The following is a 24,478-nucleotide window of genomic DNA, read 5'->3' on the forward strand; positions in this document are numbered from 1 at the left end:
AACTCTACTTCATCTGCCCTATGGATCGCTAGGTCTAAAGAGGATTCTTTACTTTTATTTTCGTATTTCTTCGGGCCTCCTTTCTCAGTATTACCATAAGCTGTTTTAGACGGTAGCATAAAGAACGTATTCACCGTGAGCTTTGAAGGTAAGGCAATACGTTTGTCATGGGAATATACCTGCGATATTGTGGCTGAGTATTGGAGTGTATTGAACTTGAATGGAACAAAGCTGTAGGGTTATTTATGTGAGTCGGGAATGGGGGGGAGTGTGTATGGGTGGGGGGGGGGTGGATACGAAGCTTATTAGAACTAGTTCTACTTAGCATGAATTTATTTCTTTATATGTCTACATTTCCGTAGCACGCGTATCGTATGTTGACATCAGCCAGATTTCATTGTTTATCGAATTTTAGAATGAGTTGTAATCTAATTTTGGTTAATAATCTTAATAATTCATTAAGACATCAAAACTACACAAAAACGTAACTGATACAACAGAATCTGTTTTTTATAGATAAACTTATTTTTGCGTACTCTCCCTATCCAAATCATACTTCTAATATTTTAAATCAGAGTTTCTTCCAGGCATCTCTTCGGGGGGGGGGGGGGGGGCAGAGCTTCGAACGAGATGGAATTTATATAGTAAACATATACTTTTACTAGTGTCCGCCCCCCCCCCCCGGAAAATGTTGACCGCCCCGCCCCCCGAAAATATCAAGTGCCCCCCCCCCTGGAGCAAAAAGTCTGGAAGAAACACTGTTTTAAATTCTTTTGATATGTGTTATTGTTTATATATTTAGAATATCACAAGCTTCATACTTTCAATTTAACTTTCAACTTATTCTAATATTCATCAATCGCAATTTCGGTAAACATTTTGATAATTAAATATTGTCTGTGATAAAAATTTAAAACCTCTCGCAGATGAAATGTTTTTTTGTTTTTAGCACAACTTATTTGAACGATGTATAGGCTATTGCGTCAACCACTGTTGACTTCACATAACATTGTGGGGAGGGGGGAATAGTGAAAGGTCACACCACATATGTAGTGTAGCATTATGTTATGTTGGGGGTAGGCTGGCTATAATGATGTTACATAGCAATTACTGTTTTAAAAAAAACAAAAGTGGTAAAGCCAAGCTTAACATTTCAGGCATTTCCCTCCCTCCCCCGAAGCATGTACCCCCCCCCCCTCCCCCCCCCCCCCTATCAGTCAAATTAATGTAAAACACATATCCTTTTACTAGAGTCCGCCCCCTTTCCCCCCCCCCCCCCCCCCGGAAAGTTTCAAGTGCTTCCCAACCTCCCCGGAGAAAAGTCTGAAAGAAACACTGAAGCATAACAATAGGGCCTACTTATTTGTTTACAATTGTTTTATGCCCTGCACGGGAGGGGTAGTAAATTAATAATATCGCAAATTCATTGAGTGAAAGGCTATTTCTTTTTTAAAACAAACATCGGAACAAAGAAAGAAGTGGGGGCTAAATTAGGTGAAAATGAACTGACGTCATTTATGGACAACCTTTAGCTGATTTTACAAGCCTCCTATGGAGTTTCTTTTGCATCGGTGCACATACAACCCGTTTTATCTTTGAACACTTTTTCCACACACTCTTCACTATTTTTAAAAATGCATTGTGTTTTATTTCTGCATTTATCTGAATGATTTAAATGACACTTTATAATTAGTTTACTAGTTTGCAATTAGCTGTTGCATTTAATTTTTTTTTAAATTAGTTTGACTGCAAAAAAAATAAATATGCAAGTTAATTTACTAGTTATAGTTTATTTTAGTTTATTGCTTGTTGATTAGTCGTACTAATGTATTCCAATCTTTAGTAAAATCGATTACGATTCTTTTATGCTCAGAATTACCCCTGAGTTTTGAGTATCGTAATTAGTTATTTACGATACTAAATTAATGACTAAAAAGCGTTACGACTAATTAATAAGAACCATTTTTTTCTTCTTGATTGAGCCCCTGATTTCTTCTAAGCATGCCCCCCTTTTAAAGCATTTCGTTTTTTTTTATTTTTGCCTCTTTTTGAATGTAGAACTTAGCCTGACATGACCTCCTCACACCTCAACTGTTTTGGGAAATCAAAGCTATGTCAGCATGTGAACACTTTACCCAGAATGCTTGGCGACCTGACCTTTGCTCCACTTGTCAACGGGCCAAGTCAGAGCACGAGGGCGTGGCGGGTTCAAGGTCGTCCTGGCGCAGGAGAAGCGAACCCAACCCGAACAACGCTATAACCGGGGTGCGCATTTCGGCGCTCGCGAGCAAGTTTCAAGGCAGGGAAACAAGAAGTGGGAGTATACCGGAAGACGAGCACGAACGGGCGAGAACTCTAGGTAACTTTGACCGGAATTTGGTAATGGCTGTGTTAGGGGACTTTAAAATAATAAAGCCATCGTGGCGACAAAATCATATAATATAGATCTAGAATCTATATTAGTATTAGCCTTAATTAGCTAAAGAGTAGATCCAGATCCTAAGACTTAGATTTTCAGTTTCTTTAAGTCATCTTTTGCCCCCTCCCGAATACTCCCCACCCCCCTCCCGGAGCACGTACACTGCTCCCCCCCCCCCCCCACGACGAAATAGAAAAAAAAGTTTAGAATAAGAGTAATAGCCTATAGATCTAGTATAGTGACAATAAGGGGACATCCATAAATGACGTCAAGCTTTTTGGACGATTTTTACCTCCTTTCTCCCCTACGTCATACATCTTCACAAAAAGCGAGATCCACCCCCTACCCCATTAAAATGACGTCACACCTTAGCCTCGAAAATGGAGTTGAATTTTTCTTAAAACATCGATTTTTTTTTTTCTCTAAAATGTCGACAGCGCTCAGTCAACATAGAGTATTTTAATCAATTCCTATTACAATTTATTAAAACAGTTTTCTAAAACATGAAATAACAGCTAGAATTCGTTTTCTAACATTATTTTTATAATGCTAATGTGTGATGTCATACTATCCGAACCCCACACCCCCTCTCCCTCATCAAAAATTTCTGAAATAAACACTGTTAGATTCTTTTCTTGTAAAAAATTTTGGCCTTTTGTATTTATTATTTAAGTCTAGGTTTATTTATCTGCTTGGTAAAAAAAAAATGGGAAATATAAGAGTACAAAAGTAAATAGTATTGGCCCAGTTTGTTGAGAAGATACACTTTGATATAGGCCTACAGTAGCAAGTGTATCAGAACAAGCTGTTAATTATTAAACCAAACAAGGTTATGCTACCACAATGAAAAAACAACCAAAGATTAGAAAATTCTAAGCCCAGCCCCACCAAAGCATGAGTTTCTTTCAGGCCTTAGCTACCTAGAAATTAGAAATAATTTATATAGTGCACTTTTCTTTGGCTTGCTTAGCATATGCTGTTTTTTTTTTCCTCAACAAAACCATTAACTATCACTTTTGTTAAATAGACTTACTTTTTGCCAAATTGTTTATGAACTTAATTTTTTCCATTCAAGGAATCTAGACCTAAACATTCATCAATTGACTCTACAGTCAAAGCCTACATGTTTTTTATTCTTGGTGTTTAATGAGTTCTTTAAAGTGATAAAAAATTAAGCTTTTAATCCATCATGTTTTTGTTTTAAAAAATTCATACTTAAAACAATATATTAAAAATTATTACAATAAAGTCATAATTATTTTTATCTATAGCTTTTAAGTATAACTTTATTAACATTTATGCAAATCATAATTATTATGTTAATATTGTTCAAATATATTTTTCAATTCATCCATCAGGGAAATAAATTTCTTATGACATGTTACCATGGAAAATTCAAAATCAAATAACATCCCTTTTTAAGAGCCTTCTATTATTGAACACTGGTATAAACAATCCACCATTAACTTAATAAACAAAATGTTTTTACAAATACTGCTACTTTACCTCCATCTACGTGTTACTTTAACTTCAAATTTAGATCTATGTAGTAATTTAAAGATAGCATCTATTTGGTTTTTCATATTATATCAAACTTAAACTTATTATAACCACAATGTCTTCATTGTAAACTGTAACAATAAAAGGAGATGTAATAGGTCAAACATGAAACTATAATTACAAATAATGTAAACTCATGTTAGGGTAAGTAGAGGCAGCTGGGCATAGTGCTGACCACACTATCCTTTCATATGCTGATTTCACAGAAACCGGTAAACTCTAAGTCACTTGCCCCTTGAACCATCACATTTGGAAAGGGAATATGACTTTTAATGTAAAGGAGCACCCCACACACAAAATACAAATTACACACAAGCTTTTGCTTATTAGAAGAAACGTTGCACTCCCCTCCCCAAATTAGCATCAAACTTTATACCTTTAATAACCTTTAATAATCATTTTGTAAAATAGAATGTTGTATGTTTTTAGACACACTTATTTTCTGTTTTCTTTTAATATATAGAGTGGATATATTCTAACAATATAACTAATCTGAAAATTCTGATTGATATATCTAGTTAGATTTGTACTGAATCAGCTACTTCCTTGATACGATGTTAAACCAATTTAACAGGTTTTAGCAAACGTAGTAATCTACACTTTAAACATTAATTTTTAACTATCACTCTATCCTTTGTCTTTGTTTTAAATTTTCTCTATTTTTTTTCAGATCGTAAATATGTCAAGGCGAAATCTGGTGAAAAGAAACTGAATGTTTCTCGCTCCACTGATTTACTTGATGCTGCTGCATCTTCCACTTTGTCAGTAAGTGAGAGACTGTCTTCTTCTTCAACCAGCGCAATCACATCCACACAAAGCAAGCCGTCGTTCAACTCGTCCAAGAACCCAGAATCAAATCATGGTGTTCATACCACTACCCCAGTAGCTACTTGTTCTGCTTCATGTGAGTAGGATAATTTCATGTTAGCATATACAATTTTTAAAAATATTTACTTAACATGTTTTTACAGCTTTGTTGGGGGGGTTTTCCAGTTAAGCATGTTTTCACTTCATCAATAGAATGTTTTAAATTATGCACTTGAAAGTCTTAAGTATTTCAATTAAATAAATATTAACAGTTTAAAACTAATACACTTACTTATTAGAAGATTACATTTTATGCAGGAAAATGTGATGTTGCAATAATTATTTGGAATTAGCTATTTCTTCTCTTCAACGTACATTTCGCTAACTAAGTTTGAACCTAAACTAAATTTTATTATTATGTTTATTTTCTATTCATTTACTATTGGCAATGACAACTGGCTCATATGCTAATAAAAAGTATACATTTACATGACTTTTATTCTTAAACCTTCAAACTTTTTTTTTAATTTACTTAATTTAAGACAATAATTATAATATATTTCAACTGTCAAGCATTTCTTGTTTTTAATTAATGGTTTGGTAGGTTAGAAAACAGTTTGTTTATGTGCTTGAAATTATTTGTTGTGTTTTGTTTTATTTTTTTCAAACTTTCAGCTTATAATATTCACGAATCATAGGTTCAGAAATTATTTTGTATTTTAAAAATTATTTTAATATTCAAACTCATTTTCCTAAGGTTTTATTTTTAACTTAAGCTCTCTCAACATCCATAAAACAAAAATCTTTAAACTCTAATTTTTTTGGTGTCTTTTTTTTTAAAACTTGCAGCTGTGTCATCGTCCTCAAAACCTCCAACAGATGCATCCGCCCACAAGAGTATCACCACCCAGCCCCTAACCACAACAAAGACTAGGACAACAGTCCTCACCAACAACCAAAAACCTTCAACGAAATCTTCCACCCAGCGCTCCGCTAAAGACTCTCCGTCATCCACAGCACCACCTGCCACTGGTACAACCACTAGCGCTGTTAAAGTCAGCACCGTCACCAGACAGACTCTCAGCAACGGCGCCGGAGTATCCGCAACCTCCGCGGTTAAATCCGCAAAACAGGATCCCGCATCGGTGCAAACATCGTCAGTACTTAAAACATCAAAACTTGTCGAACAAGGTAGAAAAAACGACAAGTCATCGAAATCCAAGACTAGAAGAGTCAGCATTCCAGATTCTGAGCCTGAGGTTATTGGCACTGATGGAGGTTTAGACAACCTATTCCCTGAAGAGGAGGTTGTCCACTCGGGAGAGGATACAGACAATGCTTACCTGTCCTTGACGGATGAAGAGAAACAATTTGCACTGTTGGCTTTGGGGAACACAGTCTGGAATTCAGATACTAGGAATCTTCAGGTAATATTTGATGGAATCAATTCACTTACAGTTTTCTTTAATCTGTAGGCTTTGAAGAGATGCTCAAAATGTATTCTAATCACAGACGTTTGATTTTAGACTCTTTGATCCTAGTTTGATTAAGAAAGATTACAACAAAATTACATCTTTGATTAGAAAATTACACATTTATAAATCTCTTTTTTTTTAAAATAAAATTCCTGTTTTCTATTAGTTTTATTTTAAAATATTATAAAAACCTGTTTGCAAAGATGCCTAATAAAAAATTACCTGTTTGGCAAAATCTACGCTTTCTTAAAAATAGAGAAATCTCTCAACATAATCAAGGAGTGTTTTAAAAAAATGTTAATTAAGATTTCAGATAAAGATACATCAAAATAAATTTTCCACAATTTTTTAGTCATAACTTTTATTTTAATTTTGTATTTGTTGTATGGCGGCATATAAAATCTAGTTCTGTGTTGTGTTTTCAAATCTTTCTTTAGATGTCTTTTTTTTTTTAATTTCTTTGTTTAAAAATTGATTACCGAAGTCTTATTTGTTCAATAAAGTTGTGATTCACTTCCCTCTGAAAATTCAATTTTTTTTTGTTACTACTTTCAGGTAGAACCAGAAAATGCTAAACGAGCATGCAGGGAGTTTGAGGACCTAGAAATTGACCAGCTTTTAACAAAAGAAAGGTTTAAGACTCTAGTAGACTGTGACGCTGTCAAACACCGCACAGATTTCGGAACATTTCCTCAGATCAGCGGAACCAAGCAGACAAAGCTTTCTATAGAAAGTGTGAAATTTAATTCCGACAGTTGCAGGAGCATTGAAACTGTGGCAGAAGTTTCCAAATGCATCAGAAAGGTGGAGAAATCGTGCGATGTTCTTAATAAAAAAAGAGGCACCGTCTCCTCAACGCCTGATTCCAATGGTCAGTCTAAAAGTTCTGGTCATTCTAGTGTAGAAAGATTGAAATCCGCCGGCTCGTCCGGCACTTCAGGGAATTCCTCAATGACTTCTTTAAGCTCCGACAGTGATTGGAAAGGGAATTATGGGTCTAGTTCAGGAAGCGGAGACTCTGGTGTAGAAATGGGACCAGGTATCGGAGACAAAGAACGTCCGTTGTCGTATACGGTTGGGGATATCACTGACTGTCTGTACGAGACACCGGATGAGGTTGGTACCAAGACTGGAGATACCAGCGCCTACCCTCATGCTAAATCCCGCAGCTCGTCTAGTACTGAAAGAAAAACAGCGAGCAATTCATCAACTGCTAAACTAAATCAGCAGAACGATAGTATGATAAGCTCAATGGGGTTTTCTTTAGAGGCAGAGGATGTAAGGAACTTAGAGCTGCTGAATGATTCCACTACAATGGAAGGACTGCAAGCAATTGCGCTTCTTAATGATGTCTTAAAGGATTACAGTGATTTCAATGAGTCGTCTACAGATGACTACGATGGTAAAAAGGATCCTTTAAAAGGGAAAAAGTCTTCAGACTTTGAAGCAAGAATGGCATCAGTAGCTGCAAATCTTGATTTAACAAAGCAACAAAGAGCCAAACGGCAAGCACCAAGACCTCCAGTCTCCCCTCCCCCAGAACCAACCTCTGCTCAAGCAATATCTCCGAAAAAAGTCGCAAACCAACCGGACCCAGTTTTCAAAATGGTGCCGGTTGGTAAAAGTATTGTAACGATTCCACCGCAACAAGACATTCCAAAATCGACCAAAACCCCACAAGGTCCAGTCGGGGTGGAGGAGTACATAGCCGCGTCGGACAACGGCGAATCACTAGCCAACAGGATGAATGGTGACGGTAAAGGTAAGAAGGGGATCACGTCATTCTTTCGGAATATTCTCAGACGTGGGAAAGATTCTTCTGAAAGTTTTGAATCTTTAAATCCCGATGTCCAGTTGATTGCCAAACTTGAAAGGAAAGACTCCACAGGTACGCCTGTGAGCAGTAGTAGTCTGGACATTGCGGACGAGGACGTGACCTCGTCGTCTGTTGATAAAAAACCAGGACCAAAATTGTCTCAGCCGTCTAAAGTTTTAGTCATTCCGCCATCTTCGGTCTCCCCCCAGCACAAAGGCGGCACAACGCCTGTCAGCGGTGACGGTTCTCAAACTATTCCTAAAGATCCGGAAACAATCTCAACCACCGCATCCATATCCTCTGCTGCTGCATCCAACGCCACCACCCCCGTCTCCGCCAGCCCACCCACTCAAAGAAAAAAGGGCTTAGCCAGCCCTAAGATGATGTTAAAGAAAGCCACCGCTAAATTCTCACCCCCTGTATCAAGACACCAAACCAAACCTATAGAGAAAGACCTTACTGATTCCACCCTGCCCAAACCATACCCCGCACCCAAACCTGCCGTACCGCCACCATCAAAACCACCGGTCACATCTACATCAACACCTGCGTCTACAGCAGCACCTGTCCCTACCTCTAAAGAAACCAGCCCATCCAACACTAAAGAGAGAGAGACAACAGCTGCTCCAAATGTGGTCAAGCGGAGGCCAAAAAGTCCTAAAAGGACCGCTCCACCTGTGCCACCTTCAAGGACATCTGTAGGACAAGGTAGGACTTCAAATTCAAATATTGTATACACTCTGTATGTTCTAAATTATAATGTCTGTACTGAAATTTAACAAATGACTGTATTAACTCACTCTAAGTAGTAGCCAAAAAGTTAACAAGACCGTTAAGTGAAACGGTATAGCTAAAACATTTATTTAAAAATAAGAATAATTCAAAACAGCAATATTCAGAGTTTCTTACAGGCATCTTTTTGAAGAAAGTCTACCGCCCCCCAAATGAGATGGAATTTATATTGTAAACATATACTTTTACTAGTGTTCGCCGCCCCCCCCCCCCCCTGAAAATATCAAGTGCCCCCCTGGAGAAAAAGGTCTGGAAGAAACACTGGCATTATTCATTATTATAGCTGATATATCTGATAAATTAAGCCATATATGAGCCACAAGCTGAAAGTGCTTGAAACAAACCTAGAAAATAATAGAATGTCATAGAACCAGCATGAAAGAATTGCCTAGTGTATAATGGAGAGATGTTATTGCATCCTTGTTCACCACAAAGGATCACAAGAAATTATTATTTTTGTGCTTATATTAATTCCTTTACAAATCAAAGTAGGAATCATTGAGATTCAATTAGTATGGTATTTTAAAAATATAAAAACAGAATTTGAAAACAATGGTGACTGGGAAAACTATTAGACTAGCTTAACATGCTAGACATATATGGCTGACCACTGACTTGAAACTGACCCCATGATCAAACCACTGTCCTTAGGAAAGTCTGCCCCGGCGCCTGATTCTAGAAACACAGATTTAGCTCGGGAGTTAGAGTGGCGTCTTAACAAGGCCGCCACTGACCAGTCAGGTTAGTGTGTACTGGTCAATCAACACTCCAGTCCTCAATTGTTTATTTTAGTTGCTTTTCCCTTGTAATTGTTTTTATTTTTCATGAACCTTAACACCAGAAGTTAGCTTTTATTCTGTTATTTTTTTATTTTATGTGTTTCTTATTTTATATAAATCCTAAAACCAGCTTTTCATCTAATATGTTGTTTCTTTTTAGTTTTTCGTTTTGTACATTAACCTTGAAATCAGCCCTTGACTTTTTATTCCCTTTTAATTAAAAACAAATTTTTTACAAATTTTAAGACCCGTAACTCAAAGCTAACCTTTAGAATAATGCTACTGCTGTTAACATTTAAATTCAACATTGAGAAATATATCAAATATTATTTTTCAGTAGGCCTGTTTTTGTAATGATATAAATTGCACTTGCTAGGCTATTTAATAATATAATCCAATATATCCAATAGATTAAATGATAAAATACTTTGTTCCATTCATGTGTTTAATAAATATTTTTACTAACTCCAGTTTTAATCAAAATTAAGTAATAGTATTTTCTTAATAATATTTTAAATGAAACTGCTATGTCAAAAGAAATTTAAAAAAACAACAGGACTGATAATAAGAAATTATTAAGCTTGTGAATCCACATTTTATATATACCAATGTATTCATATTAATTTTTACAGATAATTTGTTTTAAATAATATAATACTTATTGTTTCTATTCATAGGTTATTATTTGGTAATGGAGTTCTTTTGCATGCTATTGTCAATTGCTTTTTTATTTTTTTTTTACAGCTGCATGTTTATTTAATTTTATTTTTTAATAAAATAAATAATCATAATGTGAAATTCTTAGAATGTACTACACGCCATTAATGGTTATCTTATTAATATATATATATATATATATATATATATATTTGTATGTATATGTATATATATATTTGTATGTATATGTATATATATATATATATATATGTATGTATGTATATATATATGTGTGTGTGTGTGTGTGTGTGAGCTTATTTATGTATTTACTTATTTATTTATGTTACTGATTGCATGGCAGATTTTATTTGTATATTTATGTACACATTTAAGGGCATGGGCGGGTGATGAGTACCAACTTCCTTATTTCCGAGTCTAAAGATGTAATACTTGGCTAATAGTTATAACTCAAAGAGATAAGCATAAAAATATTTTTTTTTAATTTTTTAAATCCTCCGTTGCCATGGTGACGGCGGCCATATTGGATTTTATTGACGATTTTTAAATGGAAATAACTCAAAAATGGTTTGTACAAATTTCATAAAATCTTAATACATTCTGGAGACACATGTGTTTAACACTTCCTATTGATTACATTTTCAAAAAAGAAGATAGTTTATTTTTTACTTTTTTTTCCCATACATCACTGTAAAAATTTCATTATTTCGTCCAATTTTTTCACTATTTCAACAATAAAAAAAAATTTTTTTTAAATTTCCAAAAGTGTTCAATACGTTTTATTTGAACATATATACAGAGTAACTGGAAAAAATTTAGTTCAGTTCTGATAATTATTGACAAAGTTATTTCAATAATTGTTCACAAAAGTATCAAACTGAGAAAAACGCAAAAAACCAACAAAAAGTTGCAAAAAAAGAACATTTACAGCTGTATGTCACTAAAATTGACCACATTTATTGCCTGAAGTATGGTGCTGCTGAATATATTCCTTCTGAGCTTGTTCAGCTGTTAGTTTCCTTTTTTTCTGGCTTTCTTTGTTTTACCTAGAGCTGTAGTAAAGCTGTTGCGAAGGCGTCTTTTTTGGCGTCCTTCACTAAGTCTTTGACTATGGTTTCCTTCTTTTGACAGCAATGCCATAGCATGCATGGGCCCAATACTGAATTATGCTATCGCAGAAACAGCAGTATATTTTGCATGGTCTCGTGTCTAAAGCCAATTATGATAAGACGATGTCTTTGTTTATTGTGAATGGCCTTGTTGTGGATTCTTTTGCAGTTGTATACTTACGGTTTACAACATTTTATTACTGCCACACCATGCTTGAAGCAAACCCTTTACACTTTTTTCACCAATAGTAGCCGCTACATCACAGTTACACTCTTGGCAAGGAAATGTATTGATAACATCAAGAAGCAAATCACAGTCGACAATAATTCTGCATGGCTGTTGTTTACTACCATACTAGATGTAACAGTGCTTTCTTCTGTCTGTAAAAACTGTCTTACATTGCCGCAGTTTCTTAGTAAATGTGCATATTACATCTGCACCAGTGCTTGTCTGAATAGTGCTAGATTGAGTAGAGGTAGACTCTAGATGCAATCAGTTGCATTCGGACGTGCCCTTGCTTTAGTAAATTCGTTAGATGTGTGTATCTATTTTTAGCGAGTGTTTTGTTCTACCCATTATCGAAAGAGAAACAAACTAAATCGTCTCACTGCTTATGATAATTCACACAAACTAATCTAAACTGTTAATAGTATATTTAATTTAAATAATTATATGTTAAAATAATGTAAGTATTTCACAGAAGCTTAGAGAAACAAAACTAGATCAAACTTAGCAACGCGCTGAAACTAAGGGAATGTTTACTTACGAAGCGAAACGACCAATCGCTAACTAGCTTCCGCCGTTGAATGCCAATGAAAAAATTGAGGTCAAAAATTTGCATACCGGAAAAACCCGAATGAGTAAAATAAACAACTTTATGACGTATAGAAATAATCACATTAAAATAGGTATTTTGATTGGTCCTTTAATTTTAGAACAAATAAAGAAAGGAGGTCACGGCCTTTCCATTGATATGAAACACATTAGGCTTCCGCAAAATCTAATAGTACTTTTCTAGGTCGAAAAATGGCTATTTTTACCGAAAAAGTGATCAAATTACCCTGAACACACTACTTTGAACCCGGTTTTTCATAAATAAATAATGTTTTCAGGGTCATAACAATGTCATTTTTAGATTCAACGATGGTTATTCTGTATAGATCAAGTAAAAGTGGGAAATCGATGATTTAGTGGATTTATGACGAAAAGTACACCCGCCCATGCCCTTAAATATTTATTATTAAAGGGATGCTCTGATTATATACACATACAATATTTAAAAAAAAAATTAAAGTAGAATTTCTTTCCTTAAACTTTTCCGCTCCTAGATTTGTAACGTCTACTTTTGAATTGCCAGGTTGTGGAACCCTAACCAGGGAATCCCGCAGGTCCATGCCAGTGCCACCCTCCCCTCCTGGAGAACGCAAGGAGAAAACCTCCACGGGGCAGTCCCCTCCCATCTCGCCCATCCACGAGACAGAGAACTCCCTCCCCTCCTCCCCTTCCTCCCCCGCGGGGACCTCGTTTGATTTTGTCAACACAGAGTGGTCCGGTGGGTCCACTTCCACCATTGACGACGACCTCCCAAAGTTCACGGAGAAGATTGAGCTGCCAACGGTGGCCAACCCAGGAAGGAAAGGATTTCTGGGAAAGCTGGGAGGGAACAGGAAGAACCGAGCCCCCCAGCCGCCCTCAGTTAAACGTGCCAAATCCATCACGGAGTCGTCTACCTTGCCAAGGGGAGATAAGAAAAGCAAGAAAATTAATGTGGCAGATATTTCGGGTCCTGTGGTAAGTTTTCAAGCAGCTTTGTTAAAATTTGAGTTGAACAAAAATAAAACAGATTAAAATACAGCCTAGGCAGAAAAGATGTAGTTTTACAAAAAATTTTTAATGTAATTGTACATCAAAATATGTACTAAAAAAGTGACTGGTAAGTAGGCTCCATGTAGCTATTTAAAACTAAAACTTTATCAGCTTTGGTTACATTGTTTTTATTTCTTCAAACAAGTTTATTACTGTACCATTTTCAATTTTTTGTTTGTTTCTTTTCAACAGTTTAATATTTTCATCATTAAAGTTTGGTTTATAAATTTAAAAAAAAAAATTATTGTTATTAATAGAACCCTAACTGGCCTAATGATCCATGAGCAGATAAAATAGAGTTCATATGTTTCTATGCCAGCTCAGTAGCATAGTGAGGGGGGGCAGGGGGCGCCAAAATGGGTTGGAAAAATAAATTGAAAGGTTGAGGAAGTGCAAATCGAAATCTTGATGGGGGGGATGCAAATCGAAAGTTTGTCCCCGGGCGCAGGGAAAGGTCGCTACGCCTCTGTCCCAGCTGCCTTTACTTTCCCTATTATGAATCAGGTACCTATTAGAATTGGGTGGACTCACCCATGTCCAACCATACCGAGATCCGAACTCAAGACTATTGGTTTATCAGTCAAGATCTCTACCACTTGGACATGTTTCTTTAAGGTTTAGTTTTTTTTTTTTTTAATTTTCAAATTAATGTTAATTGTAATGTTTAAGTAACATCACAGTAACTGGGTTAAAAACATCAATAATTTAATGTATAATAATATGTATCTTAATAATACAATTATGTCCATAGGTGGATTTTTTTTTTTTGGGGGGGGGGGGGGGGGGGGGGTTGGGGGTAGCTATCACTTTATGTAATTCAGGAGATCTGTCCATTATTTATACAAATCTATATAGAAACTTAGGAACAGAAATACTAATATAAAATATTTTTAAATTAGAAATAAGAAAATTTGTTTATCTTTTTATAGAACTACGTTTTTTTCCAAACTTTCCCCCTCATTTGTTATGGGAGAGGGGATAAAGCCCCTTTAAAAAAACTGTATTATCGAGTATCTAATCACATAATATGGTTTTGCCTAGAGGTAGAGCATTAGACTACTAACCCAAAAGTCTCTAGTTCGAATCTTGGTTCAAGTCAGTAGAATGTTCCTGATGGGTACCTAACTCACAGTATGGGTTTAGTGCTGACCATACTATTCCTTAGTATGCCAAAGTCACAGAAACAGATGAACTCTACTTCACTTGCTGCATGGACTATCAGGTTTGTAAAGAGAACTATACTTTACTCAGTACAGAAAATAAAAACATTTTGTTTTTCTTCTAGTTGGTGACTGACATCACAAACAGCAGAGTGTTGGAGAACAGGAGGAACACCATCTCACTTGGGGACGAGCCAGCCTTTCATACAGGTCAGTACATGGATGTTCTGTTAAACAGTTGACATTCTGAGTGTAGACATTGTTTTTAACTGCTGTTTTTAAATAAAGTGTTCTCTGTTATTTAACCAGCCTTTCATACAGGTCAGTACAATAATGTTCTGTTCAATAATTGCAGTTGATTTCATACATTGTTTTTAAGTGCTGATTTAAAATCTATTGTTTAGCCAGCCTTTCATACAGGTCAGCACAATAATGTTCTGTTCAACAGTTGACATTCTGAGTGTAGACATTGTTTTTAACTGCTGTTTTTAAATAAAGTGTTCTCTGTTATTTAACCAGCCTTTCATACAGGTCAGTACAATAATGTTCTGTTCAATAATTGCAGTTGATTTCATACATTGTTTTTAAGTGCTGATTTAAAATCTATTGTTTAGCCAGCCTTTCATACTGGTCAGCACAATAATGTTCTGTTCAACAGTTGACATTCTGAGTGTAGACATTGTTTTTAACTGCTGTTTTTAAATAAAGTGTTCTCTGTTATTTAACCAGCCTTTCATACAGGTCAGTACAATAATGTTCTGTTCAATAATTGCAGTTGATTTCATACATTGTTTTTAAGTGCTGATTTAAAATCTATTGTTTAGCCAGCCTTTCATACAGGTCAGCACAATAATGTTCTGTTCAACAGTTGACATTCTGAGTGTAGACATTGTTTTTAACTGCTGTTTTTAAATAAAGTGTTCTCTGTTATTTAACCAGCCTTTCATACAGGTCAGTACAATAATGTTCTGTTCAATAATTGCAGTTGATTTCATACATTGTTTTTAAGTGCTGATTTAAAATCTATTGTTTAGCCAGCCTTTCATACTGGTCAGCACAATAATGTTCTGTTCAACAGTTGACATTCTGAGTGTAGACATTGTTTTTAACTGCTGTTTTTAAATAAAGTGTTCTCTGTTATTTAACCAGCCTTTCATACAGGTCAGTACAATAATGTTCTGTTCAATAATTGCAGTTGATTTCATACATTGTTTTTAAGTGCTGATTTAAAATCTATTGTTTAGCCAGCCTTTCATACAGGTCAGCACAATAATGTTCTGTTCAACAGTTGACATTCTGAGTGTAGACATTGTTTTTAACTGCTGTTTTTAAATAAAGTGTTCTCTGTTATTTAACCAGCCTTTCATACAGGTCAGTACAATAATGTTCTGTTCAATAATTGCAGTTGATTTCATACATTGTTTTTAAGTGCTGATTTAAAATCTATTGTTTAGCCAGCCTTTCATACTGGTCAGCACAATAATGTTCTGTTCAACAGTTGAAGTTCTGATTTCATACATTGTTTTTGTATTCTACTATTTAGCCAGCCTTTCATACTGATCAGCACATGGATGTTCTGTTCAAGTTGGCATTCTGTTTCATACATTGTTTTTAAGTACTGATTTAAAGTGTACTGTATTGTTTAGCCATCTTTTTATACAGGTCACAATACTGCTCTATTTCATCTGTTGGCGTTCCAATTTAAAACATCGTGAACTTCTAATTTAAAAAATTGTGTACTATGTATTTATTACTTTCCTCTATTTTGACATTAGAAATTCTGATTTCAAAAAAACATTTTAAACAATTATATACTCTTTTAGTGAGTGAATCTTACATGCAGGTGAATGCTGATTTCTTCCACCATTTAAATTTCTTGTTTTTAAAATTATGTACTCTTTTATTAGTTTTTTTTTTAAGAATTTCACCACTTTAGTAATATGAGGTTGTTTTGAGATGAACCTTTGTGAAACTTAAAAACTTGAAAAATCTGGGTTTTTTTTTTAAATTGGAACTAAAACATATGTACCCCATTTATAACATCAATATATAACCAAACTTTGAAAATTAAACTTTAATTAGTATAAGCTTTTATTACACAACAATTATAACATCATTATATGACCAAACTTTGTAAATTAAAGTTTTATTAGTATAAGCTTTTATTACACAACATTTATAAAATCAATATATGACCAAACAATTAAACTTTTATTAGTATAAGCTTTTATTACACAACATTTGTATTCAAATTAGCATCTTGTTAAAGTGTGTCCATATTGTAAAAAATTTTGCAATTTTTATTTTATTTTGGCAGTAAATATTCCAACTGGCAAAGAAGGCCCTACAAACTCTACAGCATCTGTAGACAAAGGGGGCTTTGATGAGTTCGACTTCCCTGTCCTGTCCCCTTTAGGATCCCTGGAAAACCTGTACGAATCCATCCTACCAAAACCAGAAGGAAACATGTTTCATTACTACGATCCTCCAACCAGCCCGAAAGTGTTGTGCCCTAATATTCCGTCTGACGGCTACTTAGAGCCTGTTCCACCCTTGACCTTGACCTCTGTCCCAGGGAGCTTACCCGCAGCATCTGCAGGCTTATCCACGGCTGCTCTCATCTCCGGTTTAACGCAGGTAGCGCCGTCTTCGTCAAACAGCTCATCCGCGAAATCTCCGCTAAAAACGAAAGGAGCGCCGTCAAAATTTGTGTCTAGAGAGTCTGTCTCGTCCGGCAGCGGCCACACAACTTCAACAAGCTCAAGTGAAGCGAACTCTACAGAAAATTCTGGAAACTCCTTGCCTGATTCCACGCAGCTGTCTAAACTTCCATCCCAGAATGGTCTGGGATCTAATTTCGTCGAACCGGAAATGACAGAACAAAGACGGCTGTTGCTGGCGTCGCAGCCTATTTACGAAGAAATTCCAAACGGGAACAATGAAGACGATGACTTGGAAGAAGCTGCTAAAACTGAGCTCAGGGACTCGCAGAAGAAGAAGAAAATGTCCGGGGCTAAGGAGAGCCCGGCGCTTTCTAGGAAACCAAGTCACGTAGAAGGATCAACACCTGGACTGTCCAGGAAACCAAGCATGGCTGAAGGCACCACCAACTTGCAGAAGATCATGCTGCCCGGGCTGGCCCCCGGGGGGGAGCTGACCAAATCTCAAATAGCCCACGCTTGGCTTCAGCAGCCTCACACTCCTGTTCCGCAAATTCCAAACGTTCCACCCCCTGCGTCGTCCTCATCATCATCAGCGTCTTCATCATTAACCGCGTCCGTCGTGGGTGCGCTACCCACCTCCCCGTCACACGTCACCTCCAAGCACAACCTAGCGCCGACTTCGCTCCACCTGACGTCAATGACCTCCTCCATGCTGTCAGTCTCCTCCCTCATGACGACCTCCATGACCTCCAGCATGCTCCCGCCCCCACCGCCCCCGCCCGACCACCTACCAGCCCCGCCCCCAACTGCCAGCCGATCTGTATCAAAGGAGACAGTGTCGTCTGAATCTGACACCCAGTCCAACTGTAGCACCTTGTCCAGACCCAGGCCGGCGCCTAGGAGAAAGCCTAAGAGACCTGACACAGGTGGATCTGACCAGTACGTCTCCATGAACAGACCAAACGCACAGGTGAGAACAGATTACATGGTAGTAAACTAAACCCAAATGGGACGGAGTGGTCTAGCGGTGGAGAGCTGGACTGCTAACCAGTAAGTCTCCAGTTCGAATCCGGGTTCTAATCAGTAGACCGTCCCTGAGTCCACCCAACTCTGATGGGCAGTGGTGTAGGCACGGGGGTGGGGGGGTCATAAACCCCTCCCCCCTCCCCATAGACCCCTCGGTATATATATATAAAGTATGAGGGGGGGTGCAAATCGAAAGTTTGAGGGGGGGTGTAAATCTAAAGTTTCTCCCCTGGTAAAAATTGGAACCCCCCCCCCCCCCCCCCTTGAGACGATCCTGGCTACGCCACTGCTGATGGGTACTTAACTCTGGGCATAGTGCTGACCACACTATCTCTTCATAAGCCGAGGTCACGGGAAACAAGTGAACTCTACTACACTTGCCCCATAGACCGTCTGGTTTGAAAGGGAAACTTTACTTACTTACTTTAAGCTAAACCCAACAGTGCAAAACAATGTTAACTATTTATGGCTGAGTGATAAGCAATAAACAAATATAGCAAAATTAAAGTGGGGACTATAAACAATGAACAAATATTGAAACAGTTAAAGAAAGGAGTATAACCAATGGAAAAGTATAGAAATTTAAAGCTTGGACTAACACCATTTAGAAACAGAGTATGGTCAATTACTAAGGTAAAACTAAACCGCTGTATAATTCAAGCCAAACCTAACAGTGCAAAAATTTTAGGAACCGTTAAAGCATGGTCAGTATCAGGAACTGTTTACTCTGTCTATTTATTTATACACATAACATTTGTACATAATCTAAGCTTCATTTGGGTGAACAGTTTTTATTGTTTTAAACAGTTTTTATTGTCATAAACAGATTTTACTGTCTTAAACCGTTTTTATTGTCATAAACAGTTTTTATTAAGTAGTTTTTATTGTTTATACAGTTTTTATTGTCTTGAACAGTTTTTTTTATTAAGCAGTTTTTATTATATTAAATAGTTTTTGTTGTCTTAAACAGTTTTATTGTTTTACTTGATTTAGAAGGTAGTACACCAGTATGGAATGAATTTTTTTATGTAATACACCATTATAACATTTTACAAAAGGAAAGTACTCAAAATAAAGCTTTTCTCCGGATGTTTTTTTTCTCAAGTTGTGTTGACTTTCAATACCCTAAAACAGCTATGACATTACAGCTGTATATTCTGTTTAATTCCAGGTGTCTCTCAGCGAAGAGAAACTCCGCGACGTCTTCACCAAAGTGACCAGCATCACGTTCCACGCCCTGCAGGATATCTACGCCCAGTGTGAGCGGATCCTGTTTGTGGACCGGCTGGACATACCCAACCCACACGTGCTCAAGTGGCCAGATTTTGACATCTACGGCCAGCCGCTGCATGCCTCGGGGCGATGCATCGTGTACAATGCCAAGTTTCGTGCCAACAGCTCACCCTGCCAAGTCATGGTACAGTTTACATTTGTTTTATTCTAAGATTAGGCCTACATTGAATGCAATCACAAGCAATCATGTTAATTAATTATTTCAGCACTAAAGCTTGTTGTGCATCACCATACGTTGGTTTTGTTTTTGTTCTATTGAAGTTTTTTTTTATATCCTTGTATAATTAAATGCTTTCAAAATTCTTTTTGTTAAATAACAATATTCAATATAATGCTTAGTATTTTTAACTCATGTGTTTAAAGTGTTACATAGTTTTAAAAAGCTTGCATTTCTTCAAGATCTTTGTAACGGCCTAGATATTTTCAGCTTTCTGTAATCATCTACTATCTCTTCCTATTTTCACCTATGATCTCCCCAATATTCTATGACTATGCCTCACACATATTATAATTTACTATCCACATATTCTCCAATCATTCCCCACAGATCATTTATTATTCCTCACTATCCCCCACACATCCTCCTATTATCAATTACCACTACTTCCACCCACACAATCTCTTATAATCTCCCACTATTCCCACCCACACAATCTCTTATAATCTCCCACTATTCCCACCCACACAATCTCTTATAATCCCCCACTACTCCCCCACACTGCTTATAATCCCTCACGCTTCCTCCTAAAAAACCCCACTACTCCCCAACACCTCTATAATCCCCCATTACCCCAACACACCTCTTATAATCCCCCACTATCCCCCACACCTCCTATAATCCCCCACTATCCCCCACACCTCTTATAATCCCCCACTACTCCCCCCACAGATCCTCCACTCACGCCCCGCCACAGAGCGCTGTACCACCAGCCACCCCAGCCTCCTGCGCCCCTCTGCCGTGTTTGCTGACACCATACCGTTCTCCTACCTGACCCCAGACTTCATCAAGACCTCTCAGCTGTTGCAGAACTCTGTCTATGATTCCAGTCAAGCTCGTTGTTTTATTGCTGTTGGTAAGAGCTGCTTGTGAGATTACTGTGATTGTGTGGGATAACTTAGGATTGTTTTAAAATCCGTCATGAATTATCAAATAGGCTTAAATTTTACTTAATTGAAATAAGAAATGAAAAATTGTGTTTACATTTGGATGTACTAATTATTAACCCTTTCTCTTATGCTTTACATTTTTTTATTGTGTTGTTAATAAATTCTTACCAAAATTGGATAGGGTATGCAGTGGGGAGGAGTATGGATGGATGGGCATTGTGCATGATCGCACAGGGAAGTTTAATTGGACGGTATTAATAACTGGCATGAAAAATTATGTATTATGGTACTTTTAACCCTAAGCCCAAATCTAACCCTAACCCTAGAAGCCTATCAGGAGTTGTGTATATGGCATGCGTTTAAATATTTAAATGTCTAGACATCAGAGATAGGTTACAAGAGGCTGAGCTAGACTTTTCACCAGTTCCCTTTTTACAGCAGTGACTGAGCTTATCTGTTTAGTTAAGTATTCCAGGCATTATTGAGTTTGCCTAGTTCAATACAAAGAACTTAAATATTTCCAGTTCTTTCTCAATCTCACTGGATAGCTCTTGTCAGCGGCCTATGTCCCACGACTGACAACAGGCAAACCTAGCCTAACTTCAATCTCACTGAGATCATATTTTTTCCCCAGGTGCTTTTGATGTGGTGGAGAGTTTAGATTCCCACCTTGCTTTGCTACGGGAGACCCTGGCACTAGACCCCACAGCTTACCTGAACATCATACTGACCGCCGCCCTGCAGCTGCTGAGTGCCATGTCCCACTGTCTTGACCAGGTAAGTCTTGTGCTAGTCTGAAATTGCCTTGTGTCTTAGACATTGCCTCATTGGACAATTCTGTGTATTGATTTTGTTGCTCAAACTTGCTTAAACATTTTTGTTTGTTTAACTATTTTCATTTTCTTTACAAGTCCATCACTATTTCTTAACTCATTTTTCTTAAATAATTAATCAGATTTAATGATTGAATAGGCCTATAATTTTCTGTTGTTTTTTTTTTTTGAGTAACTTAATACTTAATGAAATAATTTTATTTGATCTCTTTTAATGGAGAATTTCAGTATTTATTTTTTTTCTCGATTATTTTTTTCTCCCATGGATTCTCTATGGATTACAATACCAATTTTAACTTTTTATTTCATATCCATAGCTATTATGTTCATTACAATGGTTAAGAAACTTTAATTATTATTTTCATCATTACAGATTTACAGTATTTACAGATTTCTAACTTTTTATTTTTCTACATAGGGATTCACTGAAATGGACTACATCAGCTGTAGTAAACATTTTAAAATTTCAATGCACATCATTTTTATTTAATAAACAAGCTTCAGTTTTTTACAACTACCTGAATTGTTTTTTTTTCTTTTCAGGGATTCTCCGTAACCGAGACAGACTACAACGACGTGTTTCTCATCACAAGGTCGGACCTGCGTGGGAAAGTCGTCGCCTTCCTCCCCCATCAGAGATCCCTGGATGTGCCTCAAGGGGAGGCTATGTGTAATTTCTTGGACAGGCTGTTCCTGGATGCCATGCCACAGATGGATGAGGATGAGGATGATATGGATGAGGATGATGATGAGGAGGAAGAGTACGGAGAGAAGATAATCTCTGCTCCAAGGAAGGTTGTGGCGAGGCTGAGGTCGATGTTGGAGTCTAGACGAGTGGAGTGTTTAGGTGAGGTCCATTTTCTTGTAGAGTGGAGTGTTTAGGTGAGGTCCATTTTTTTGTAGAGTTGAGTGTAGGTGAGGTCCATTCTCTTGTAGAGTTGAGTGTAGGTGAGGTCCATTTTCTTGTAGAGTTGAGTGTTTAGATGAGGTCAAATTCTTTGTAGAGTGGAGTATTTAAGTGAGGTCCATTTTCTTATAGAGTGGAGTGTTTAGGTGAGGTTCATTTTTTTGTAGAGTGGAGTGTAGGTTAGATCCATTTTCTTGTAGAGTGGAGTGTTTAGGTGAGGTCCATTTTCTTGTAGAGTGGAGTGTTTAGGTGAGGTCCATTTTCTTGTAGAGTGGAGTGTTTAGGTGAGGTCCATTTTCTTGTAGAGTGGAATGTAGGTAAAGTCCATTTTCTTGTATGGGTCCATTTTCTTGTTGCTTGGAGTGATTACCTAAGGTCCAGTTCCTTTCCTTTAAGAGGGTGTGTTTAGTTCAAATTCCTTGTAATGGAGTGTAGGTGAGGTCCACATTCTTGTAATCTTGGAGTGTTTAACTAAGGTCGATTTTATTTCCATTAAGAGTGGTGTGTTTAGGTTAAGTCCATTTCTTCATGTACAGTGAAGGAAAAAAAGAAATGTTTGCTTTATAGAAGCATATGTGTAACCCACCATGACTGTTTTTAAATTTGATTCAACATTTTTAAAGGTCTGATTGTGTGACAAGTAAAGTTCTTTATTCAGACCTAAAAATTCATTGAGTAGAGTCCATATATTTTTAACCTAAGTATACAAAGAGAATGTTGGTGATCACTATGCCCATCTTTACTTTTATTTTTGCTAACATGAGTCAGGTACCCATTATAGCTGGGTGAACTCAGGGATGTCCTTCAGTCTTATCCAGTTGACACAAGAGTTTTATCTTCTTCTGTGTTCTTAATTGAATTAATGTTGTAGGATTTAAATAACAAGTCCCACTTCACAGGCTGTGGTCTCCAGATCTGCAGGGGCCCCAACGAGTTTTCTAGTAGTGTTTTACCACCCAACCATGCAGTCCCATAAATTTTCTTACAAAAATTATTTTAACTTTATTATTTTCGCACCCATTCCATGTGAAAAAAAACAATTTTAACAAATTTTTTTCTCCCCCACCAGGTCAAGTCAGAGCTTCAGTGGAGTATCTCCTATGGGGGCCAGCCACTTCAGAACTTCCCCTCTCCCCACACGGCACCGCCCAGAAATCTGCCGCTGGAGCCGCCACCACGGCTGTGTCCAGCGCCAGCAGGGAGCAGGAGCTGTACGTGTGGCTGGAGAAGGAGAGGGTCTCCACCATAGGGAGGCTGGCCCGCAACGTCTCCGGCCTGGGCGCCGGACTCACCCTGGAGGAGTTCTACACCCTCAAGTTCCTGCTCAAGTCCAGCGCCGGGTGCCTGGCTGAAAGTCTACGGAGGCTGTCAAGGTGAAGGACAGTTCATCTAGGTCAATGACAGTCAATCTAGGTCAAGGACTGCTGTGAGTCAAGGCGAAGGTCAATCTTGGTTAAGGACTGTCAATCTAGGTGAAGAAGTTAGTATACAGAAATCATCAAGGTGAAGGACAGCCAGTCTAGTTCAAGGAAAGTAAATCTAGGACAAGGTCAGTCAATCTAGGTGAAGGACAGTGCATGGTGCCTGGCTCAAAGTCTACTAAGTATACAGAGGTTATCAAGGTGAAGGACGGTCAATCTAGTGAAGGACTGTGGGTGCTTGGCCGAGAGTCTACGGAGGTTGTCAAGGTGAAGGTCAATCTAGGTTAAGGACATTAAGTCTTGGTCAAGAACAGTCAATCTAGGTGAAGAAGTTAGCTGGCAGTCTGGCATACAGTATACAGAGGTTATCAAGGTGAAGGACAGTCGACCGAGGGTAAAGTCAGTCAATCTAGTGAAGGAATGTGGTAGGTGCTTGGCTGAAAGTCTACTGAGGTTATCAAGGTGAAGGACAGCCAGTCTAGTTCAAGGAAAGTAAATCTAGGACAAGGTCAGTCAATCTAGGTGAAGGACAGTGCACGGTGCCTGGCTCAAAGTGTGCTGAGTTATCCAAGTGAAGGAATGTTAGTATAGGTGAAGGACAATCAATCTATGTGAAGTATAGTTAATCTAGGTCAAGTCCAGTCAATTAAGTTCATGGGCAGTCAGTCCAGTGTTGGGTGTCTGAATGAAAGTTTATGATGGTTAGTGAATCTAACACTGAATGTCTAGCTTATAAAAGAATAAATACTTTGCACTTTTTAACCATACA

The 24,478-nt window shown here is 37.4% G+C and overlaps 1 protein-coding gene across 1 annotated transcript; it reads left to right on the forward strand.

Moving 5' to 3' along the window:
- The first annotated feature begins 2,069 nt into the window (after positions 1 to 2,069).
- Positions 2,070 to 24,478, forward strand: LOC131951623 (nuclear pore complex protein DDB_G0274915). Its single transcript, XM_059313960.1, has 13 exons — positions 2,070 to 2,359; positions 4,650 to 4,883; positions 5,636 to 6,213; positions 6,817 to 8,785; positions 9,521 to 9,610; positions 12,791 to 13,224; positions 14,585 to 14,669; positions 16,777 to 18,092; positions 19,320 to 19,565; positions 20,331 to 20,514; positions 21,183 to 21,325; positions 21,925 to 22,228; positions 23,358 to 24,478. The coding sequence occupies exons 1-13, from the start codon at positions 2,113 to 2,115 to the stop codon at positions 23,663 to 23,665; spliced, it is 6,138 nt and encodes a 2,045-aa protein (XP_059169943.1). The 5' UTR covers positions 2,070 to 2,112; the 3' UTR covers positions 23,666 to 24,478.

The sequence above is a fragment of the Physella acuta genome, unplaced genomic scaffold, assembly GCF_028476545.2.
Source record: "Physella acuta isolate Inbredline_101_S28 unplaced genomic scaffold, ASM2847654v3 ptg000066l, whole genome shotgun sequence".
Lineage (NCBI taxonomy): Eukaryota > Metazoa > Mollusca > Gastropoda > Physidae > Physella > Physella acuta.